This window comes from Sciurus vulgaris, assembly GCF_902686455.1.
Source record: "Sciurus vulgaris genome assembly, chromosome: X".
Taxonomy (NCBI): Eukaryota; Metazoa; Chordata; class Mammalia; order Rodentia; family Sciuridae; genus Sciurus; species Sciurus vulgaris.
In genome coordinates, this window is record NC_136471.1 from 77,302,456 (window position 1) to 77,324,833 (window position 22,378).

The 22,378-nt window shown below is 37.4% G+C and overlaps 1 protein-coding gene across 3 annotated transcripts in view; it reads left to right on the forward strand.

Annotated features, from left to right (window-relative positions):
- Positions 1–1,256: 1,256 nt before the first annotated feature.
- PHKA1 (phosphorylase kinase regulatory subunit alpha 1) overlaps positions 1,257–22,378 on the forward strand; it is a 103,295-nt gene continuing 82,173 nt past the window's right edge. For all 3 annotated transcript variants that reach the window (XM_079123711.1, XM_079123712.1, XM_079123713.1), the window contains exons 1-4: positions 1,257–1,749; positions 2,865–3,023; positions 9,292–9,339; positions 11,241–11,409. In XM_079123711.1, coding sequence (XP_078979837.1) covers positions 1,672–1,749; positions 2,865–3,023; positions 9,292–9,339; positions 11,241–11,409 — 454 coding nt within the window. In that variant the 5' untranslated portion in view covers positions 1,257–1,671. The remainder of the gene's footprint in view (positions 1,750–2,864; positions 3,024–9,291; positions 9,340–11,240; positions 11,410–22,378) is intronic.

Sequence of the window (22,378 nt, forward strand, 5' to 3'; positions counted from 1 at the left end):
TGAGGGTTTTTGTTTGTTTTGTTTTTGGTACAGGGGATTGATCCCAGGGGAGCTTAACCACTGAACCACACCCCCAACCCCGCTCCTTTTTATATTTTCTTATTTAGAGACAGGGTCTCACTAATTTGCTGAGGTTGGCTTTGAATTTGTGATCCCCTGTCTCAGTCTCCTGAGCTGCTGGGATTACAGGCATGTGCCACCGTGCAGGCCCAGAACTGAGTTCTTGAGTATTCCCTCCTTCTTCATTATCTTGTCATTTATTTCCTTGTTGCTTTCCAAAGTGCCTGGCTAGACGCTATATTGGACTGAGAAGAGGTGGTGGTGATAGTAGAAAAGGGGGAACTTAATAAGGAGAAACGAAAGTTGAGGAAATGAAAAGAAACGAAAAAGCAAAATCATTGTAGCCTGGGGGAGGTGAGTAGGGAAGGCTTAGAACTTGCAAGGTCAGTCATTCTAATTCTTTTACCCGGGATTCAGAGAGCAGGTGGTACTTAAGCTGAGCCTTGAGAGGCGTGTAGGGTTTGGATGAGCAGAGAGAAAGGGGTGGGGGTGGGGACAGTAGATGGAGAAAGTAAAGTCCCTGGGGCCCCTGCTCCCCTATCGGCTGCGAACGGTTTCTCCTTAAGACAGTGATCTGCGTTACCTTCAGGCTTCTTTCCCAGCCTCTCCCTCCCCCCTTTATTTTCAGCTGAGTCTTTGTTTCCTCAACCTTGTGACCTACGTGCGCAGGAGGGCCATCCAAAGCAGTTATATGATCTCCAGCCCGGTCCTGCCAAGGCCGCCCTCCAGCACTGCTCATTCCCAGTCTGGTTCCCTGCCTGTGACATTCGCTTCTTCCAAGTACACCACTGACGCCTCCTTTGCCAAACCTGCGGACTCCTTGTTTTTAAGAAATAAAGTATCCAAGGGAGTTCTTTCTTGTTTGGTTTCAGTTGGAGGGCGGAGTTTAGTCTGAACTTTTGGTTAAAATCTAAGATACGCTAAAGACCCGGAAATCCAATTGTTTAGACCTTGAGCACAAACGTGTCTTTCAGTTTTGAAGTTCCTAGACCTATCCTGCAGAAGAAAGAAAAGACAGCCTCCTCAACGTCCTGTGTGCACCGCAAGTGTGGAAAATTTAAATAGTCACTTGTAGTGTTTCGAAAATAAACCTCAGAGAGCACATTGCCTACGATGACACATTCTCCGCCGCGGGGCAGGCGGCCGAGTCCTGGGGCTGCAGCGCGCAGCTGCCAGGACCCGCTGCGCCCGCCCCGCCTCCTGTTCGCGTCTCCAGCAAGGTGGAGGCGGCGCCGCGGCCAGCGACCTGCTGTCTGTGACCGCGCTGGAGCCTCTGGGCTGCCTAGGTCTCCAGGAATTGGGTGGAGGATGCCAGAGCCGCGCACGGAGGCCACACGGGGCTAGGGTGGTAGCGAGCGTCTACGGGGAAGTTGTGGCAGTGCTGTAGATCACGGAGGTTTGACTGGCTTTGGCGTGTGGTGGGCTCCGGAGGCCGCCGGAGCCAGGAGTGCTACACCGGACCGGCCGGGCCCAGGCCGGAGCGGTGGGAAGACTCTGCCGGGCCTGGCACTCGTGCTTCCCACAGCGAGGGTGCACCTGCGTTGGAGCCTCTTTCCCTAGTGGTCAGCGGCACCCCAGCCATTTTTCTGAGGGGATTGGAAACGTGGTGCGATGAGGAGCCGGAGTAACTCTGGGGTCCGACTGGACGGCTATGCCCGGCTGGTGCATCAGACCATCCTGTGCCATCAGGTAGGTGTAGGGGTGACACCTGGAATAGCCGAGGATGTGGAATGCAATAGACCGGACAGAGACCCTGGGTGAACCTTCGTGTGTGTGTGCATGTGTGTGTATCTGTAACAGGTTCTCCTGGCCCCTAAGTGGGAAGGCCAGAAAGGACCCTTAAGGAAAGGTAGGTGTTGGGCCTGCAACAGACCTAGAGTCAAGCACCCATAGCCAGGACCCCATCTGCCCCAGCCCCGTGATGATTTCGAAGCCCAGCACCCCAAATCCATAGCTGGGATCCAGAAGTAGGTAGAGTTGGAAGATGTGTTGAAGCTTGTTTATTGACGCCCCGTATCCCAGGTTTAGGCCTCACCTTCTTCCCTTCTACCTCCCCACCCACCTCAGAAAAGAGGTAGGGAACATTTAGCCATTTTAAGACTAGAGTATTGTGAAGGTCAAGGCAGTTTGTGTATATGCATACTTTTAATTGTATTTTTTTCTATTCCTTTACTACTGTATTTTTGTTGGTGATAGTTAATTCTTTCAAACTGGGAAGTTAACTTTTAATAATAATGCCCTTTAATAATGCATTTAATGATGCTCTTAATAAAATTATTAATATTATTTAATAATTTTAACAATTAGCACATTTCAGACTTGTAAGTCTTCAGCCGGTTCTTTCCCTGTACTCAAGATAGCATTCGGAAATAGTGCAAACTTTCCATTACAAGATAATGATGTTCTGGGGAGCAAATGAACAGCAGCATGATAACTGGAGTTATTAATACTTTATACTTGAAATTTGCTAAGAGAGTAAATCTTAAGTATTCTTAAGAAGAAATCTTTCTTACACCAAAGAAAAATAACTATGTGAGGTGATGAATGTGGTAATTGACTTGATTGTGGTAATACATGAATACAAATATCAAATCATCATATTGTACACCATAAATATACACAATTTTTATTGTTAATTATAACTCAGTAAAGATGTGGTGGGGAGAGAAAGCATTTGTCTGTAATTGGTCAGAAGAGTTTATAAAACTTGAGTGGAGAAGTAGAAGAAAGACAAAAATGCCCAATAACTTATTCCCTAATTTTGTTCCCTAAATATGCCTGTCCTCTTTTTCTTGGTCTTGCAGAATCCAGTGACTGGCTTGCTTCCAGCCAGCTATGATCAGAGAGATGCCTGGGTCCGAGATAATGTATATAGCATCTTGGCTGTGTGGGGTTTGGGCCTGGCCTATCGGAAGAATGCAGACCGAGATGAGGATAAGGCAAAGGCATATGAACTGGAGCAGGTACTGGAAACAAAAACACAAAGCCATCCAGAGCTGAATATGGTTGGGGTGGGGAGAGCAAGGATTGAAGAAAATGTAGCCCTTTCTTCATTTTCTTGAAATTACATTCCAAAAAGTTTTCCTGTATTGTACTGAATGGTTTCTTGGCAGTGGAAACTTGACACTTGTTGATTCAGGGGAAGAGGGCACAGTCTGTTCCATTCCCATGGAAAATCCTATCCTGGGATCTTAAAATTAATAATCTTCTTTCTAAGTAAATGTATTTTGCAGTCGCCACCATTTTATTATCATTAAGAAGAATGTTTGGGGGCAGATATCTACTATTTTATTTCATTTTTGAAAAGTATTAATGGTATTTGTATGAGTGTATCTGACACAGATACTAAACACAAATAGACTATTTGTTGATTTTTATAGCTGTGGCCTGTTAACTCCCCCACCCCCATCCAGGGGCAAAATGAGGTCAGAGCCAGTAAACACTTTTATGCCAACTTTCAAGGTACTTCCTCTCAGTAAATTAGCTTTCTTTATAGAACCATTTATATTCTTAGGGAAGTGCATCCTTTTGAATGACCAAAAAAAAAAAAAATCTGAGCTACAGGAAACTTTTAATGTTGAGGTCTTCTACTGTCTGTGGTAAGATATGTGAGACTCTCTACACTAACCATTTTTTACCAAGGTCTCCTTCAGAGTTAGGCAATCTGAGCTCTAGTTTTCATCTATAAATCAGAATATTGATATTTGCTCTTTAAGAGCAACAATATATCATGGAATTGCAGTTCTTGGCAATGAGAAAAGTCTCACTGTTGTCCTCAGCAACAGTAGGCATTTGTCATTTCTTTAAGCCATTATTCAGAGTACATAGGTCCACTCCCCTCAAAAGTTAGTTTGTGCTCTACCCAGGAGGTACAGATCAATATATCTATGACCTTTAAAGAATTAATACTATTGTAGAAAATTGGAAAACAGGAGAATGTAAAAAAAAATCACCTGCAAATCACCCCACCTCAAATCTTATATCCTACTCTGAATATTTGCTATGTCGATTGCAGTATATTATTTCTTTATTGTTTTGTTTTGCTAGAAATTAATATGAGTAGAACTGAAATGATATGCCTGGTACAATTTCATCAATTCTTTTCAATGTTTTTAAAAAGAGATGTGTTGTCTCTCTGTTGAACAATCACATTTATCCTTATTTGGCCCAGGTAGAAAGAATTTAACAGAGGAAGAGAGAAAAAGTAGGGAAACATTAAATTGCCCATTCTAAAATTTTAATGTTCTATTCTATAACTTTTTAATATTTTATTAGTGCACTATAATTACACATAATACTGGGGTTCATTGTGACATTTATAAATGGATATAACATAATTTGCTCCATTTAATCCACTAGTACTTCCCTGCCCATATTGCATAACTTTTTGTATAGCCAAAAATATTTTTCATACCACTCCAATAATAACTTTGGAATATTTTAAAAATTATGGAAATAGGAAGCAAATTTTAAAAATAAAAGTTTCTGTGGGAATTCTAAAATTTCTATGAATTTACATTATGAATCAAAACAAATTTTATTATTAGATCTCATTTTCTTTTTTCAAACTTGATTCAGCATTAATCTATACCATCTCTGTAGAATCGCAGATAGTAAATATTTTCAGCATTATATATCACTTGTGTCTCTGATCAACTCAGCTGTGTATTTTAACACGAGTCAGAATTCATATATAAACAGTGAACATGGTTATGTTCTAATAACATTTTATTCACAAAACCAGCTATGGGTTGGATTTGTCCTTGATCTACATGAGTGGTTCTGAACTTTGACTACACATTGGAATTCCTTGGGAAGCTTTTTGGAAATTGTTACACCTTGTAATAATTTTTTAAAACTCCGAAAGTAGAGCCCATACCATCATTTTAAAAAATCACCCAGGTAATTTTAATGCATAGGCAGATCTAATGTAGATAGATAAGATAATGACTTTACTATGGCTAGTAAATAAACATAAATTAAATCCACTAAATCCACGGGTTAAATTCCCACCTAATGCCAACTTTCTATTATAGTGTGGATTTTCCCTAGTGATTGTTAACCATTTATTCCCTTCTAATTCTTACCTAGTTTTCTTTCTGATAAATAATATCAAGAACTGAAGAGAATTCTAAGACAAGGGTTTAAACCACTTCCATATTCTAGATTGAGAATGGAATTATGGGCTTGCATGTTATTTGTTATTATTTTTTTGTACTGAGAATTGAATCTAGGGTCTCTTAACCACTGAGCCACATCCCCAGCCATCATTATTTCTTTATTTTTTTAATTCGAGACGGGTCTCACTAAGATGCTTATGATCTTACTAAATTGTTAAGACTGGCTTTGAATTTGTGGTACTCTTGCCTTGGCCTCTGGAATCACTGAAATTACAGGTGTGTGCCACCATGCCTGGCGGACATGTTTGTTTTTTACAAATGCCCCTTGGTCTTGGCACATAGATAAGTCAATAGCCATAAAAATTGTATAAATAAAGGTCTCTATTCCGCTGCCTCGAGTTCAGTTCTGTTCTCTCTTTTTGTGTGTGTGTCTTTAACAATTACCTTTATGACAACCACTTCCAAATCTTCATCTTTAACTCTGACCTCACTTTAATTTCAAGTCCCCATTTGCAATTATTTGCTCATTATTTTTGCCTATATGTCTTGAGGTTCATCAAACTCAATGTGTCCTAAACCCCACATTTCCCACTAAAAATAAAGAGAATAAAGTACCAAGCAACAGCACCTCACCAAACATCCCTTCTTCTCTTAATAGAGTCTTCATTTTGCCAATCAACCTGGCAATATTACTTGGAGTATTTCTCAAAGTATGTTCCATTGAACACTAGGCCAACTACTAAGGTTGGGGCTATGTTAAAAAGTAGGTTTCATTATACCTTATTTTCTCAGAGCCGTTGATGTACTTATGTGTGTTTTGAATCTAAGGCGGGAGTGAATTTTATAGTCTTTCTAGAATTTCCTGGACTAGTGTTCTATAAAATAGTGCTTTCTTTAAGTACTCTTCGTGCTGCCTGAGCCAGGAGCAGTGGCACATGCCTGTAATCCCATTGACTTGCGACGCTGAGGTAGGAGGATCATGAATTCAAAGCCAACCTCAGCAAAAGTGAGGCACTAAGCAACTCAGTGAGACCCTGTGTCTAAATAAAATACAAACTAGGGCTGGGGATGTGGCTCAGTGTTTGAGTACCCCTGAGTTCAATCCTCAGTACCAAAGGAAAAAAAAAAGAGTGCTGCCTGTAGGGTGAATTTTTTTTATTTGTTCTTTTCAGATAGACATGGCAGTAGAGTGTATTTTGACATACATACATGGAGTAGAATTTATTCTAATTAGGATCCTATTCTTCTACATGGTATGGAGTATCACTGGTAATGTATTCATATATGAAAATAGGAAAAATATGTCCAATTCATTCTACTGTCTTTCCTATTCCCATCTCCCCTCCCTTCCTTTCATTCCCCTTTGTCTAATCCACTGAACTTCTATTTGTTATCCCCTGTTATTGTGTGTTAGCATCTGCATATCAGAGACAACACTCAACCTTTAATTTTATGGGATTGACTTGTTTCACTAATCATTTTAGTGTTCAGATCCATCCATTTACTGGCAAAAGTCATGAAGTCATTCCTTTATATGGCCAAGTAATATTCCATTGTGTGTGTATATATATATATATATAAAGAAAACGTGATATATATATATATATATATATATATATATATATATATATATATATATATATATATATCACGTTTTCTTTATCCATTCATCTGTTATTGAAGAGTAGGTAGGTTGGTTCCATAGCTTAACTATTGTGAGTTGAGCTGCTATAAACATTGATACTAGTATGTCCCTGTAATATGCTGATTTTAAGTCCTTTTGATATATACCAAGCAGTAGGATAACTGGTTCAAATGGTGGTTCCATTCCTAGTTTTCTGAGAATCTCCATACTGCTTTCCAGAGTGGTTACACAAATTTGCAGTCCCACCAGCAATGTATAAGTGAACCTTTTCCCCACATTCTCGCCAACATTTATTGTTACTTGTATTCTTGATAATTGCCATTCTGACTGGAGAGAGATGAAATCTCAGTATAGTTTTGATTTGAATTTCTCTAATTGCTAGAGAAGTTGAACATTTTTTCACATATTTCATAGCCATTCATATTTCTTCTGTGAAGTGCCTGTTCAGTTCCTGTAGGTTAATTTTTGAGTTGTTGCTCTTGATTGTTGATATGTGCAAATGAAAGATGGTTGATTCTTTCATTTTCTCTAGAGTCCATCCTCTTTTTTCTTTTTCCCTTCTGCTTCAACCCTAACCTAAACCCTTATCATTTAATACTGTTGAGAAAAATCATACTTACATTATATTATTTCCATCCTCACTAGTCCTTCTGTGACTCTTTTTTCCCTACAAATGAAGTCTAAACACCCTGGATTTATAGGCAAATCTCTGTAGGATTTGGTCCTAGTCTACTTTTTTAATATATCACACTGGTGCCCTCAATTATACCCTCAGTTCCAACAAGGTTGGTGTCTTTGTTACTTCTCTAACAATCCCTTAATAAAAAACACCTAACAAATATTTGCTGTAAGTACTTTTCATTATACAACCTACTCATGCATAATTTCCAGTATTTCATTCTTAGAATGTCCTGTGAATTAGGTATTATTTTCCCTAATTTATAATTGAAGGAATTGAATTAGAGATGAAGAAGTAATTTGGTAGTACCATGAATAAACATTAGTCTTATGACTTCAGATACTGTCTTGTTTGAATATTTGTCTGTTTTTGTGTCTCTTTGATCTGAAAGGTGAGGGAACAATCTATAGACAGAAATTACTTAAGAAAGGGGACATCCCCAAGGAAACAATTTTTACTTTCCCTCAATAAAAGGTTCTATGAAGAGTTGGAACATTATTTAATAGGTAGTTATCCTTATCATGCCTATTGCTTATCGTCTGAAGTTAATATGTTCTGAAGGGATAACAGATTGACATGGCTCCTAAGTAGACTATTTCTGTGGTACTGGCATTTAATCAAGGGTGTTGTGCATGGTAGGCAAGCACTGTACCACTGAGCTATATCCCCAACCCTTTTTATTTTAGTTTGAGAGAGGGTCTTATTAAGTTGCCCAGGCTGGTCTTGAACCTAGGAACCTCCTGCCTCAGCCTCCCAAGTAGCTGAGATTACAGGCATGTGCCACCATGCCCAACTAGTAGATTAGTTTTCATAGTTGTCCTGATGTCACCTCTGAGCCAGCATTCTCTGAAGTAACCTGGTTCAATTTCTTCTAGACTGCAAAACAGAAAGCTTCTAGAAATGGAGAAGCTATTCATTGCTGTATTCTAAAACCTCTTACCTACTCATGGGGCTACTCATGGGCCCTTCTAGTTTCATGTGGTATACAATTGTTGACGAGAATTTGGGGATGTTATGATTGGAGAATGACTATTTTAGAAATTGTCAAGTCTTAGTAAGAGATATACTGATAACAAGGATTTCATAGACAGGCACAGTGGCACATACCTGTGGCAGGAAGATCACAAGTTTGAGGTTCAGCCTGGGCAACTTAGTTTGACCCAGTGTCAAAATAAAAAGGTGCTGGGGATGTAGCTCAGTGGTACAGCACCCCTGGGTTCAATCGCCACACCTGCCCCACCAAAAGAGGAGTCTGCAACTTTTTTTCATGGAGAAAGGGTTGAGTCATACTAACAATTCCCCTTTACACTTACTCTGAATTAACAATTCATTCGTTTTTAGGTAACATGTCCAGATAAACACTTGTATGGAATCTTTAGTCTTGGCTAGTTTATAAAAGTCATGTTTTGGTGAAGTTTTTCTAGGTCATAGGATATATTTTAGAATATCTTCAGAACTTTATGATTTTTTTAGTTGACTTGCCTTTTCCTCCAGGTGGAAGGAATATCCTCTACTAGATTGGTTGGTTTATTTTTATGTAAATTTTCCAAAGCATGGATTATTATTTTTTAAGTTGAAGGAATCAGAAACTGTAGCTTTTGATTCCATTTTTAGCTCCAATCTGCTTTTCTGTGTACCTATAAAGTAAATGCCATGTGATGTGAATAGGAACCCAGGATAGGGTTACTTGTTCTCAAAAGGTCATGTACCAACTGCAGTTGCTGAGCAAGTGTTTTTTTTTCATCTAGGCATGTTTATAACAGTCTTGTTTCCATTTATTTCTGCAGAGTGTAGTGAAGCTGATGAGGGGACTGCTGCACTGCATGATCAGACAGGTATGGAGTTGCTAACAACTTGCTCTCTAATGAAAGCACATTGAAATACTATCTCTACCCCTTAGGGAACACATATAACTTTTTTTTCAACTTCAAAAATAGTATACTCTAATTTTAGAAAATTTGAAAAATCAATGAGAAAATGTTATCCATAATGCCACCACCAGATTCCCTCTAAAATGTTTCATTCCATTCTTTTTTTTCTTCTCCTTCTACAAAGAATTTTTAAAAATGTGTTCCATCATTACCATTCATGCAATTACATAATACTGGATAGAAGATGATATAGGCCTAAAAACCCTCATCTGAAACTCCTGGGGCGATATCAATTTTAGAGTTGAGAATTTTTCAGATCTTAAATAGGTAGTGCAGTATATATACTATATATTTATCTTATGCCTCCAGTGGATTCAGGATAGCACTATTTAATTTTGAAATATCTCTGTAGAGAAACATGCCTTTTCACATTAAGTGGAATCAAGTCCAAAAATAGCCCTGTGTCAATCTGAACCTGGTGTTGCCACCAAATGAGCTTTGATGTAAAACTTAAGTGAGATAACTTTTCAAAGTGTTTCAGATTTTAGGAATGGATATAAAGAACTTTGGACTTGCAGTAATTTGTATTTCCTGTCTTTGAGTGAAGTTGAGAATCCTTTCATGTTTAGATTGAAAATTTGCTATTCCTTGCCTGCTAGGTGCTTTCCCTGTTTTTCTTTTAGATTGCCTACTAAGGAGTTCTTGCACATTATGGATATTAATCCTTTATCACATGCATTGCAAATATTTGAACAGTCTACTATTTTTTTGAATTTATGATATTTTCTTTGTGCAGAAATATTTTACTTAAAAATTATTTTATCTGGGGCTGGGGAGATAGCTCAGTTGGTAGAGTGCTTGCCTTGTAAGCACAAGGCCCTGGGTTCGATCCCCAGCACCCAAAAAAAAATTATTTTATCTTAGATCTTAAAAATGTTATGTTTCATTAGAAGAGTCAATGGAGACTCAGATGGATAAAGTGACTGCTCATAGACACACAAGTCTAAAGTAGAAAGAAAGCCACTCCAGACTTCTGAACTTCCTTATCAGTACTCTGTTTGTTGGGCAGCTATTATTTTCCCTTTTCCCTGTCTTTACTACTTTTTTGTACTTTAAATATTTGAACTTTCTACTCTAACAAAAAGTTTTAAAGTCTCTGATTTCACAAACCATATTTAAGGTGTAATAAGTACTCTCATATGTCAGAGGCATAAATATTCAAATCCAAGTTTCAAGAACTAAATTCTTTTAGCTGTCCCTTGTCCAGTGTTTCCCATCTGAACTTGTTGTGTGCATGGGGAGGATTGTGTGTTGGAAATTGAAGCCAGGGTCTCATGTATGCTAGTAAAATACTCTACCATTAAACTACCTTCCTGACCCCCATGTTTCCCTTCTGATCTCTAGTTTCAGCCTTCTGTCATACCTGTCACTCCTTCCCTCACCAGTTCTTTTCATTATTGCTTCAAAACATGTCCCCTTGTCCTAATTTCCCTCAAAACTACAACCTCATTTTCAGGAACAAATGTGTAACTCTGAGTTATCTTTTACTAAGTTGTTCTTACTCAGAACATTCTGAATCTCATTTTATATCTACAATGTGACAAAGTGGCCATCTGAAGACTGAGAGGCAGTGAACAGGAAATAGAGGGTTTTGACTGTTTGTCATTGTTTTCTAATTAAATTGCCTAAATTGAAAAATAGCAATTACAGACTTCCCCAATTATGGAAGAAGAAGTAACAGTGTATTTTAAATATTTGTAATGACTTGAAGACAGTGTACAATGATGTTTGTTAGAGTATTACAGAAGTGTGGCATACAGGTTCATTTTTTAAAATATCCTTTTACTGTTTTTCCTTTATTTCAGGTGGATAAAGTAGAGTCCTTCAAGTATAGCCAGAGTACTAAGGACAGTCTTCATGCCAAATACAATACCAAAACCTGTGCTACTGTAGTGGGTGATGACCAGTGGGGACACCTGCAGTTGGATGCTACCTCTGTATACCTGCTCTTCTTAGCACAAATGACTGCCTCAGGTCAGTACAAGGAGAGAAGTACTGTAAGTCCCTGAGCTTGGAGCACTTGCTCTGGCACCCTTGGCTTTTCAAGATGTATTGACCAGAAAATAACATAGCTATTGACATTGCTCAAAAACGCACATTGGAAACAAATGACAGTTTGCAAATTTTATACAGATTATTTGAGGTCTAGTTAATATTTCAGTAGGTTGAGATATAACAAGTCTGGGGTACTAATTAATATCTTTTAAAATGAGAACCAAGAAGTTTGAGGTAGATATTCTTTAGATAGGTACTTTTATTATTTATTAATTCTTAGATACCAGGATATGGGAAGGAAGGGCTAGGGTTTATTTCTTGTTCTCATATTGTACACAGATTAGCCTGCAGTTTGTATGAATATAAATTGAGACACCTATGTACTCTTTATGAATGTTATAAAATACATGTATCTGCTTTATATTTACAGAATTACCTTAGCAATCAGAATCCATTTTTTATTGAATTATACACTCTTTTCCAGTGATTTTGTTATTAGATTTAGCTACTTGACTTGTGAGACATTCGACAGATGTTATTGAGTCAGGCAATATACTTCTCACCATATATTTGTGTGTGTGGCACTCAGGATGGAACTAAGAGCCCCCACACCTGCTAAGCAAGCACTAAGCTATAACCCTAGAAATGCCACTTTTTGGGTATTTCCTCCTATCTGTTTACAGAACTTTCTAATACTAAGTCCATCCAAGGTAGGCATTCCCTCAGAGTACTTTTCTCTGTTTCTTGCAGTAACAAATATTTCATGATCAACCCTTTTTTTCCTCTAGAACACATATCCCAGAACCTGATTAACCTTTTGTCAAAATTATGAACCAAATACTCTCTCTTTTTGGAGGGAAATTTTTTTTCTGGAATAAATATGAAATATACTTTTAGGTTTTATATCTTTAAATTGAATGGCAGCTATAATTTCTATTTATTTATTTATTCATTCATTTATTTGTTCATTTGGTGCTGGGGATTTAACCCAGCGGCACTATACCACTGAGCTACATCTCCAGCACTTTTTATTCTTTATTTTGAGACAGGGTCTCACTAAGTTGCTTAGGGCCTCACTAAATTGCTGAGGCTGGCTTTGAATTTGTGATCCTTCTGCCTCAGCCTCCCAAGTAGCTATGATTACAAGTGTGTGCTTCCATCCCAGCTCTAGTATTATTTTAGTACTAATGCTGGAGTTATTTTTTGTTTTGTTTTTTGGAAAATGAACAGTGATAACTATCTTTGGTGGTTTTTCATTTTGAGCTCAGAATGAAAACAGAAATATACTAAAAAGGCTTATAAGAGATATATTCATTCATTTAGCAAATGTTTTTTTGATTCCTGGTTGAACATTTGATTTTCAACACAATCAGCTAACTTTGATAGATTCTTGTTTTGGGGGGAGGTGTACCTGGGATTGAATTCAGGGGCACTCAACCACTGAGCCACATCCCCAGCCCTATGTTGTATTTTATTTAGAAACAGGATCTCACTGAGTCGCTTAGCACTTTGCTTTTGCTGAGGCTGGCTTTGAACTTGCACTCCTCCTGCCTTAGCTTCCTGAGCCACTGGGATTACAGGTGTATACCACTGTCCCTGGCCACACTTTGATAGATTCTTGGAATAAGATGGATATTATTTGATCAGGCCTTTGATAAATAAATAGGAGTAATAAATTAACAAGTCAGAAAATGTAAAGGAATAGGATGAGTACCACACAGAAGTTTGAAAGGTTCAGGTCATCAAAGTAAGGCTAGGTCTTTTCTACCTTTAGAATGTAAAACATGTTGGGAAAATGTCAAAATATGAAGCTAGGAAGTTTGGGCCAGCTATTGGAGGACCTGTGTACCCAGCTAAGTAGTTTGGAGTTTCGTCTGCAAAAGGTGGAAAGATATTCAATGTAGATAAAGGAAATTTCAAATTATTCACTCTAGTAGCAGGAGGGATAGATTGGGTTGGGGAATAAAATTAAGATGGAAGGCTAGTGAGGAAGTTAGTGAAATACTTTTGGCAAGAAGTGATTATAGAACTTTTGTAAGGCAGTTGCCTTGAAAATGGAAAGTGCCTAAGTGAGATGTAATTGGTAGACACAGTATGGAAGTTCTTCATAGACTATTTAGTAATGCTGTGCATGTTTCTGAATACTTAATCTGAACCTTGGTTAAGACAGGCTTAGACAGAATCTGACTGCAGCTTACAGAATTGCAGCATGAAGAACTTCATGGATATTCCTCCAGCAAAACAACCACAAATGCTAAAAATTATTTCACAAAACTAACCCTTTTGAGTCACTGGAAATTGTCCGAAGGACCCACAGCAAGTGGAGAAACACTCCAGAAAAATCTACTAAATATTGGTAAGAGCAGTGAGGAACTGTGGCTTCTGAGTTTCAACCTACTCCGTCCTTCACCCCAAATCAGCATGACAGAATTAGTGTTCAAGGTGGGTACAGCCAAAAGTCAAATCCCTCTCTATCCTCAGCTTCAGTTTAGGGCTACTGTGTATCTCCAAGAGAGGTAGATTGTCATCATTTCCCATCCTACTAGCTCATGTTCTAGAAGCTATAGTTCAAGCAATGTTCTTGCTTAGAGGTCTGGAACTCCCTTCCTCTTCACTCCTAGTCTCCTGTGAAATGGAATCTTTGCCCCAGGCAGGGCAAGGGAAGAATACTAGTCTCTGATTGCCTTCAGTCCACCTCTCTATTAGGGGAGAGGTTTAACACTGAGAGAGAAAAGCTAAGAAGCTCATAGGCTACTACTCCTGCTCAGTACTCAGTTTGTAAAGGAGGCATGCCTCTCCAAAAGAAATGGACGACTCTTCTCACCACCAATTCTGGAGCACTGGCATAGAAATTTTGCTTGGGAGGGAGGAAAGGCAAGCTATAAATACAAAACTTTTCAGGTCTTCCAAAGAGAACTGATTTTTTTGAAACAGTGTGAGAAAGTTCAAAAATCAATGTAGAATTTTGTTCTAAGCAATAGAGAAGACCAGTTGCTCATAAAGAGTAATAAGCCAAACCAAAAAGTAGCCAGAAGTCTTAATAGAACCAACAAAAAGAAACAGCCGGTCTCTAGCGTTAGAACAATTCTCAAAGACTCGACTCAGATTACCAGAAAAGGGACTGAATTTAACTGGATGAGACTGTGGTGCAATTTATGCCTCAAGATATTGTACCAAAGAGTATAGCAATCAGTTGGAATTATTGGAGGCAGAAGCATAACAGATTAAGGAAAGAGATAGTCAATGAGACACCTGCTGAAACCCCATCTTCTCTGGGTGACAGTGCACCTGCCTAAGGCTGTACACTGAGGAATATGAGAGGCTGCCTACTATGGGGATAATAGAATTTACTGAAATAGTTCATCCAGAAAACTAAATAAATAAACAAAAATAAGAGAGAATATGTACCAGTATCTAGAGTTCTCACAACATATTATCTAAAAGAATTCATTTTCAACAAAAATTAATGAGACAGGGAAAGCAACAAGAAAGTATGAGCCATACACAAGAAAAAGCAGATAGCAGAAATTACCTTTCAAAGGGCACATATGTTGGAGTTAGGAGACAAAGATTTCAAAATACTTATAAAAATATTCACAAATCTGAAGGAAACCATGCTTAAAGAAATAGTGATAGACCAACAGAGATTCAATCTCAAGGACAGAGAGAAAAATAATTTTAAAAAATGAATAGAACTTCAGAGAAGTGTAGAACATCATTTAAAGCACCACCACACATGTAATTAGGGTAGCAAAGGAGAGTAAGGAGCAGAAAATATATTCAAAACATAATAGCTGAAAATATTCCAAATTCGATAAGAAATAAATAGAATTTCAGTCATCTCCAAGTAGGATAAACTTAGAGATCCTTCTTTGTTCTGTTGTTGTTAAATGTATTTCGTAGATTGGAAGACTTAGTGTTAAGATGTAAACATTCTTCAAATTGATCTACAGGTTAAACAAAATCCCTATATAAATCTTACCTGACTTCTTTGCAGAAATTGACAAGATGATCCTAAAATTCATATGGAAATTCCAGGGACACAGAATAGCCAAAACAACCTTGAAAGAGAAGAATGGTGTTGTTGGACTTGTCCCAATGTCAAAACTGAACTATAAGCCTACAATAATCAAAACAGTGTGACACTGGCATAAGCGTAGACCTAGAGATCATTGGAATAGAATCAAGAATTCTGAAATAAACCATCACATGTTCAGATGATTTTTGACAACAATGACAAGGTAACATGGGAAAAGAATAGTCTCTTTGGTAAACAGTGCTGGGACAATTGGATGTCCACATGCAAAAGCATGAAATTGAACTCCTTCCTCACACTGTGGATAAAAATCAACTCAAATCATAAAAATAAATGAAAGAGGGGAAATTATTGTATTAAATACATAATTGTGTTATTGTATTAGAATTCTCCAGAGAAACAGACCCAATAGAATATACGTAGTTTTGAGGGGACTTTATAGATTGACTTGTATGTTTAAAGGCTGAATAGTCACACAATGAATGTCTGCAGTCTAGAGAGTCAGGGAAAACAGTAGTTGCTCGGTCCAAGAAGCTAGAAATCTCAGAATATAAGAGATCAATAATGCAAGGTTAAAGACCTTGAAAGCACCCTGCAGAGCCATCGTTACAAGTCTGTATTCACAATCTGAAAAACATGGAGTTTAATATCCACAGGTGACAGCAACAGAAAAATCTAGCTGCTCAAGAAGGGTTCAACACAAGTGAGAGCTAGCTTCCTCCTAACCCCTTTTAGTTCTATCCAAGTCCATATTCCATTGAGTGGTGCCATCCACTTTCAGGGCAGGTTTTCCCAACTTGCTGACCTACATGCCTGTCTTCTCTGGAAAATCTATCACAGACAACACCCAGAAGCAAGCTTTACTAATTTTCTAGGCATTCCCCAATGCTGTCAAGTCAACAAACAAAATTAGATATTACAACTGTAAAAGACTGTATTAGTCTGCCATAGCAGAATCCCACAGAATAAGTGACATAAGCAACAAGAATTTATTTTCTCTCAGTTTTGGAGGTTCAAAATCCAAAATCAAGGAGATGGCAGGGTTGGTTTCTGGTAAGACCCTCCTTCTTAGCTTGCAGATAACTGCCTTCTCCCTGTGTCCTCACATGGCCTTTTCTTTCAATCTTGTCCCCATACTGGGGATTGAACCATGTGGTGCTCTACCGATGATCTATATCTCCAGTCCTTTTTATCGTTTTTATTTTCAGACATGGTCTCACTAAGTTGCTGAGGCTGGTCTCAAACTTGCAATCCTCCTGTCTCAACCTCCTAAGTTGCTGGGATTATGCACCACCACATAGCTTTTTCTGTACAAGCATTCCAGATGTCTCTTCCTCTTCTTATAAGGAAACAAGTCTTATTGGATTAGGACCATACCCTAATGACCATATTTATCTCTTCAATTACCTCCTTAAAGGCCCTATCTCCGAATACAGTCACATCATTGGTTAGGGCTTCAATATATGATTTTTTTTGTGGGGTGACATAATTCAGTCCATAACACACACTTAAGGGAAAATATAGGAGTAAATCTTTCTGAAGTTGAGTTAGGCAGTCTTCATAGATATGACACCAAAAGCATACATAACTAAAAAAAATTGATAAATTGGGATTTGTCAAAATTAAGAACTTTCGTGCTTCAAAGGACTCCTTCAAGAAAGTAAAAAATAATCCACACATGATGAGAGAAAATATTTGCAAATCATATATCTGATAAGGTATTTGTATCTAGAAGAAAGAACTTTGACAACCATTAAAAAGATTAATAACCTAATTAAAAATGGCCAAGGGATTTGAATTGACATTCCTCCAAAAATATGTTCAAATAACCGATAAATATGTGAAAAGACAGTGAACACCATTAGTCAGTAGAAAAATGCAGATCTACACCATAGTGAGATACTACACACCCATTAGAATGACTGTGGTAAAAAAATAAGCAGATAACAAGTGTTGCTGGGGATATGGAGCAATGGGAACAGTGCTGGCAGAAATGTACAATGGTATGTCTATTTGGAAAACAATCTGGTAGTTCCTTGAAAAGTTAAGCAGAATTACCATATGATCCAGTAATTTTCCTCCCAAGTACATGAATACCCAAGAGAAATTAAAACTTCAGGGCTAGGGATGTAGCACAGTGGTAGTTCTTGCCAAGCATGCTCAAGGCCCTGGGTTCAATCTCTAGTACTGAAGAAAAATGAAAAAAGAAAAAGAAAACATGCATTCATGCAAAAAGTTTATACATGAATATTTATAACAACATTGTTTATGATAGCCAAAAAGTAGAAACATTCCAAATGCCTATTAACTAAAGATTGGATAAATAAAATGTGATTCATCTATACAACAGAAGTTTTGGCAATACAAAATAAAGCACTGACTGATAAATGCCAGAACGGATGAACCTTGAAAACATTTTGCTCAATGAAAGAACCCAGACAAAAAAGACCACATGTTATATGTTTTCATTTACATAAATGTTAACTGAGGCAAATCTATAGAAACAGAAAGTCAATTAGTGACTACTAAGGCTTTGGGGCAAGTATTGAAGGGAAGTGGGGAATAACTGCTAAGGGGTACAGGATTCCTTTCTGGGGTGATGAAAATGTTCTAAAATTAATTGTGGTGATGGTTTGCACAACTGTGCATACACAAAAATTCATTAAATTTTATATTAATTTTATATTATGGAATGGGTAAATTATATGGTATGTGAATTTATCTCAAGCAGGATATTTTTTGTTTTGTTTTGGGGGGGTTTTGTTGTTATTGTTGTTTTGTACCAGGGATTGAACCCAGGGACACTTTACCCCTGACCTACATCCCCAGCCCTTGTTTTTATTTTATCCTGAGATAAGTTCTCACTAAGTTACTTAGAACCTCACTAAATTGCTGAAGCCGGCTTTGAACTTGTGATTTTCCTGCCTCAGCCTCCAGAGTCACTGGGATTACAGGCATGTGCCACTGCACATGGCCTCAATTTGTTTTTAAAAATGAAAGAGAAGTTGGGCACAATAGTGCACAACTGTAATCCCAGCTACTCAGATGGCCAAGGCAGGAGGATCACAAGTTGGAGGACAGTCTGGGTAATTTAGTGAGACTGTCAAAATAATAAAGGACTGAGAATATAGCTCTGTGATTGAGTTTTGCCTAGCATGCAAGAGGCCCTGGGTCTAATTCCCTGTACTGGAAAAAATGAAGGGGAAAGAGGCTTAATGTTAGATAGGTAAGTGCAAGTCAATCTAAGTTGAGTAGATTTAAATTTAATTCATAGTATAAATTCCATTCCTGGAGTTTTAGAATGCTTTATGTAGCACTGTCACCTTTGACCTTATCTAGCCCCACCTCAGTTCATGTGTACTCACCTCTGCACTCCAGGTTCAAAAAGTTGTACCTTAGCTCTACAGAAGCTACAGGATCCAGAGGGTCTGGGCTTAGGATCTTGTTTCAAGAGACTGGTCCTTTTCCTTTGTTAACAGGATTGTTTAATACACTTTTGAACATCTACTGTTCAGTACTCTTTAATACTGTACACCATACTATGTAAGATATGTTTAGGAGTTCAAATATAAGTAAGATATGCTTCTTTTCCTAAAATTCTGCTACATGTTCATAATACAGAGTAAAAAATGTTTTTAAGAGCAAAAAAAATATAGCTCTATAAATCACAAAAGAAGGGAATAAGTGATGGAATCACAGAGGAGATAGCAATTTAACTGAGACTTGACAATACAGTAGGGTTTCGAGATATGGAAAGGAGGGAAAGACTATTTAATCAGAGAATATCATAAGTAAAGGGACATATGGGAGAAATGTGTAGACTTTATATAGTATAGTAATTAGTTAGCTGTGACATAGTTTAAGAAATAGACAAGACCTGTTTCACACCAGCATTCTCAGTTTCTGTTCAATCTTGTTGGTATATGAAAAATGACAAGATGAAGATTTGATGCTGATGTCCAATGCCACTATCTCTCTCTTCCTTTTACCCTTCTATTCAATAAGTTAAGGTCATTACTGCTACAAGAAAGACGTTTGCTGCTGCAGCTACACTGTATTATGGTTGCTATTTTGACAGAAACATGGATCAGATGAAGTTTGTATTCTGAGGATACTAATCATATAGTCCTTTTTAGTTCTATAGTTACAGAGCTCTGATTTAAAATATCTCTCAATAGGTCAAATATTCAGGTACAAAAACTGTGAAACCATAAGTACCAGAAATATTCATAGGATAAAATTATTTTATAGAAGTTTTTAAGAAGGAAACTATACTACAGGGTGAGAATCTCTAATGTGAAAATTCAAAATCTAATAAGCTCCAAAATCCAAAACTTTTTGAGTGTTGACATAATGCAACAAATGGAAAATGCCACACTTAACCTCAGGTGATAGACAGGTGGCAATCGAAATGTAGGCATGCTAAATATTTCATAAAATTACCTTCAGGCTCTGTATGTAAGGTACATGGAACAAATATGAAAAGTATATTTGAAACAAATGCATTTTATGTTCAAACTTGTGTGCCATCCCTGAGATATTTCATTATGCATATGCAAATATTCCAAAATATGAAAGCTGAGACACTTCTGTTCCCAGGCATTTCAGATAAAGTGATACTCCACCTAAAAACAAAGTCAAAATTCAAACAAACTAAAAAAAATTACTTATAATATATATGGTGGGAAAAAGACTAATTTCCTTAATAATGTTTATTAAAATATCAATAACAGAAACAGAAAAGAAAAGAAACTGTAGTGCTATGTTAAGCTGTATATATCAGTAAATCAGAAGAACCAGTAATTCAATAGAAATCCATGAAGGACATGCCCAAACAGTTCTGAGGAAAAGAAATATGAATGAAGTATAAAAGACTCATAATAATAGAACTGCAAATTAAAGGAATATTCTACTTTGTATTTTTAGAGTAGGGCAAAGATCAAAAACTTTTTGCAAGGTCAGGGTTGGCAAGGATTTATAAAACATAGTAAAAAATAAATACAAAGTGAAACAGACAGTCAGTGTTGGGTGGTATATAAGCTGTTGAACTTCTTTGCAGAATAACTTGGTAATTACTATCAAACTTTAAAATGCATAGTGAAGTATTTAGAGTGAAGTGTACTGATATGTGCTGCTTACTCTGAAATGTATCAAAATAATTTGGATAGATATGTGATAAACAAAATATAGTAAAATGTTAATAGAAGAGTCCACATAGTAGATATGTGGATGTTCTCTGTAAAATTCATTCATTGTTTTTGCTTGAAATAAACAGAAATTATGTGTAATAAAATGTTGGAAAAATAATATGCATAAATTTTTCTTCAGTAGTACTGCTCAGAATTTGCCCTGATATACTTCACAGGCGTGCAAAGATATATGCAGTTATCCTCTGGTATCCTCAGAGGATTGGTTCCAAGACCCCCCACCACATGTACTCAAGTCACTTATATAAATGTTTTAATATTTACATATAACCTGTGCACATTCTTCTATATATTGTAAGTAATTTCTAGATTGTTTATAATACCGAGTACCATGTAAATCCTATGTAAATAGTAGTTATACTGTATTGTTTAAGAAATAAGGACAAAAAGTGTATATACCTGTTCAGTACATGTGAATTTTTTTTCAGAATATTTTCCATCCAAGGATGGTTGAATCTGTCAATGTGGAACCCACAGATACAGAAGGCCTTCTGAATATACAGATATTAATTGCAGAATTGATTGTAATGACAAAAGAGTAAATGCAACCTGAATGACTTTCAATAGGAAACTGGTTACATGAGTAGTCATTCAGTGCAATACTGTGTAGCCATTAAAATAAACAAGACACATATATTTGGAAGTGTCTCCAAGTTATACAAGAAAAAAGCAAAGTGTGATATAATATATTATCCTTTAGGTAATGTTTGTTTTTGCATAATGTTATCACTGAAATGACACAGAGGAAACTGGCAAGAATGCTTTCCTGTAAAGATTTGGCAGGGATGGGGTGATGTGGCAGGAGGAAGACACTTTGTATACTTTTCATGAAAGTGTATTACTAGGTGCTGATTTATAAAGTGTGTGCTTATCCTAAGAATTGTTTCTGAACTGGAATGAGTGCTATCCAGGACATTTACAGTGGGGTTCATTTTGGAGCTGAGGTTAAGAAATATTTGAGCCATGCTTGGTGGCACGTGCCTGTAATCCCAGCTACTCTGGAACTGAGGCAGAGGATTAAAAGTTTGAGACCAGTCTGGAAAACTTAGTCAAACCCTGTTATCAAAAAAGGAAAATTTTTATTAGTACTTTATAGTTTTAGATACTATTGTGGTTCATTGTGACATGTACAAACTTGGGATATAATTTGCTCCACTTCAGTCCCCAGTACATCCCCTTTGCCTTCCCTCCTTCCTACCCCTGTTCCTCTTCCTCTGCTCTACTGGTCTTTTTTTTTTTCTTAAGGGCTGGCCATGTAGCTCAATTGTACAGCACTTGCCTAGCATGCACAATGCTCTTGATTGAATTCCCAGTACCAGAAAATAAGAAAGAGAAAGGAGAATGAAAGATTTGACAACCATTTTACATCAGGTTTCTAAGAATGTCAGAGGAATTTTTTCCATTCCCAAGCTCCCCACTCCCTTTTTTTACTTTTTTTTTGGTACCAGGTATTGAACCTGCAGGCACTTAACCACTGAGCCACATCCCTAGCACACACCCCCGCCACTTTGTTTTTAATTTTGAGACAGGGTCTCACTTAATTTTTTAAGGCCTCACTAAGTTGCTGAGGCTGGCCTTGAACTTTTGATTCTCCTGCCTCAGCCTCCCAAGTCACTGGGATTGTAGGTGTGCACCACCATACTTGGTTCCCAAGCCCTTATTTATTTATTTGTTTGTTTGTTTGTTTGTTTGTTGGTACCCAGGA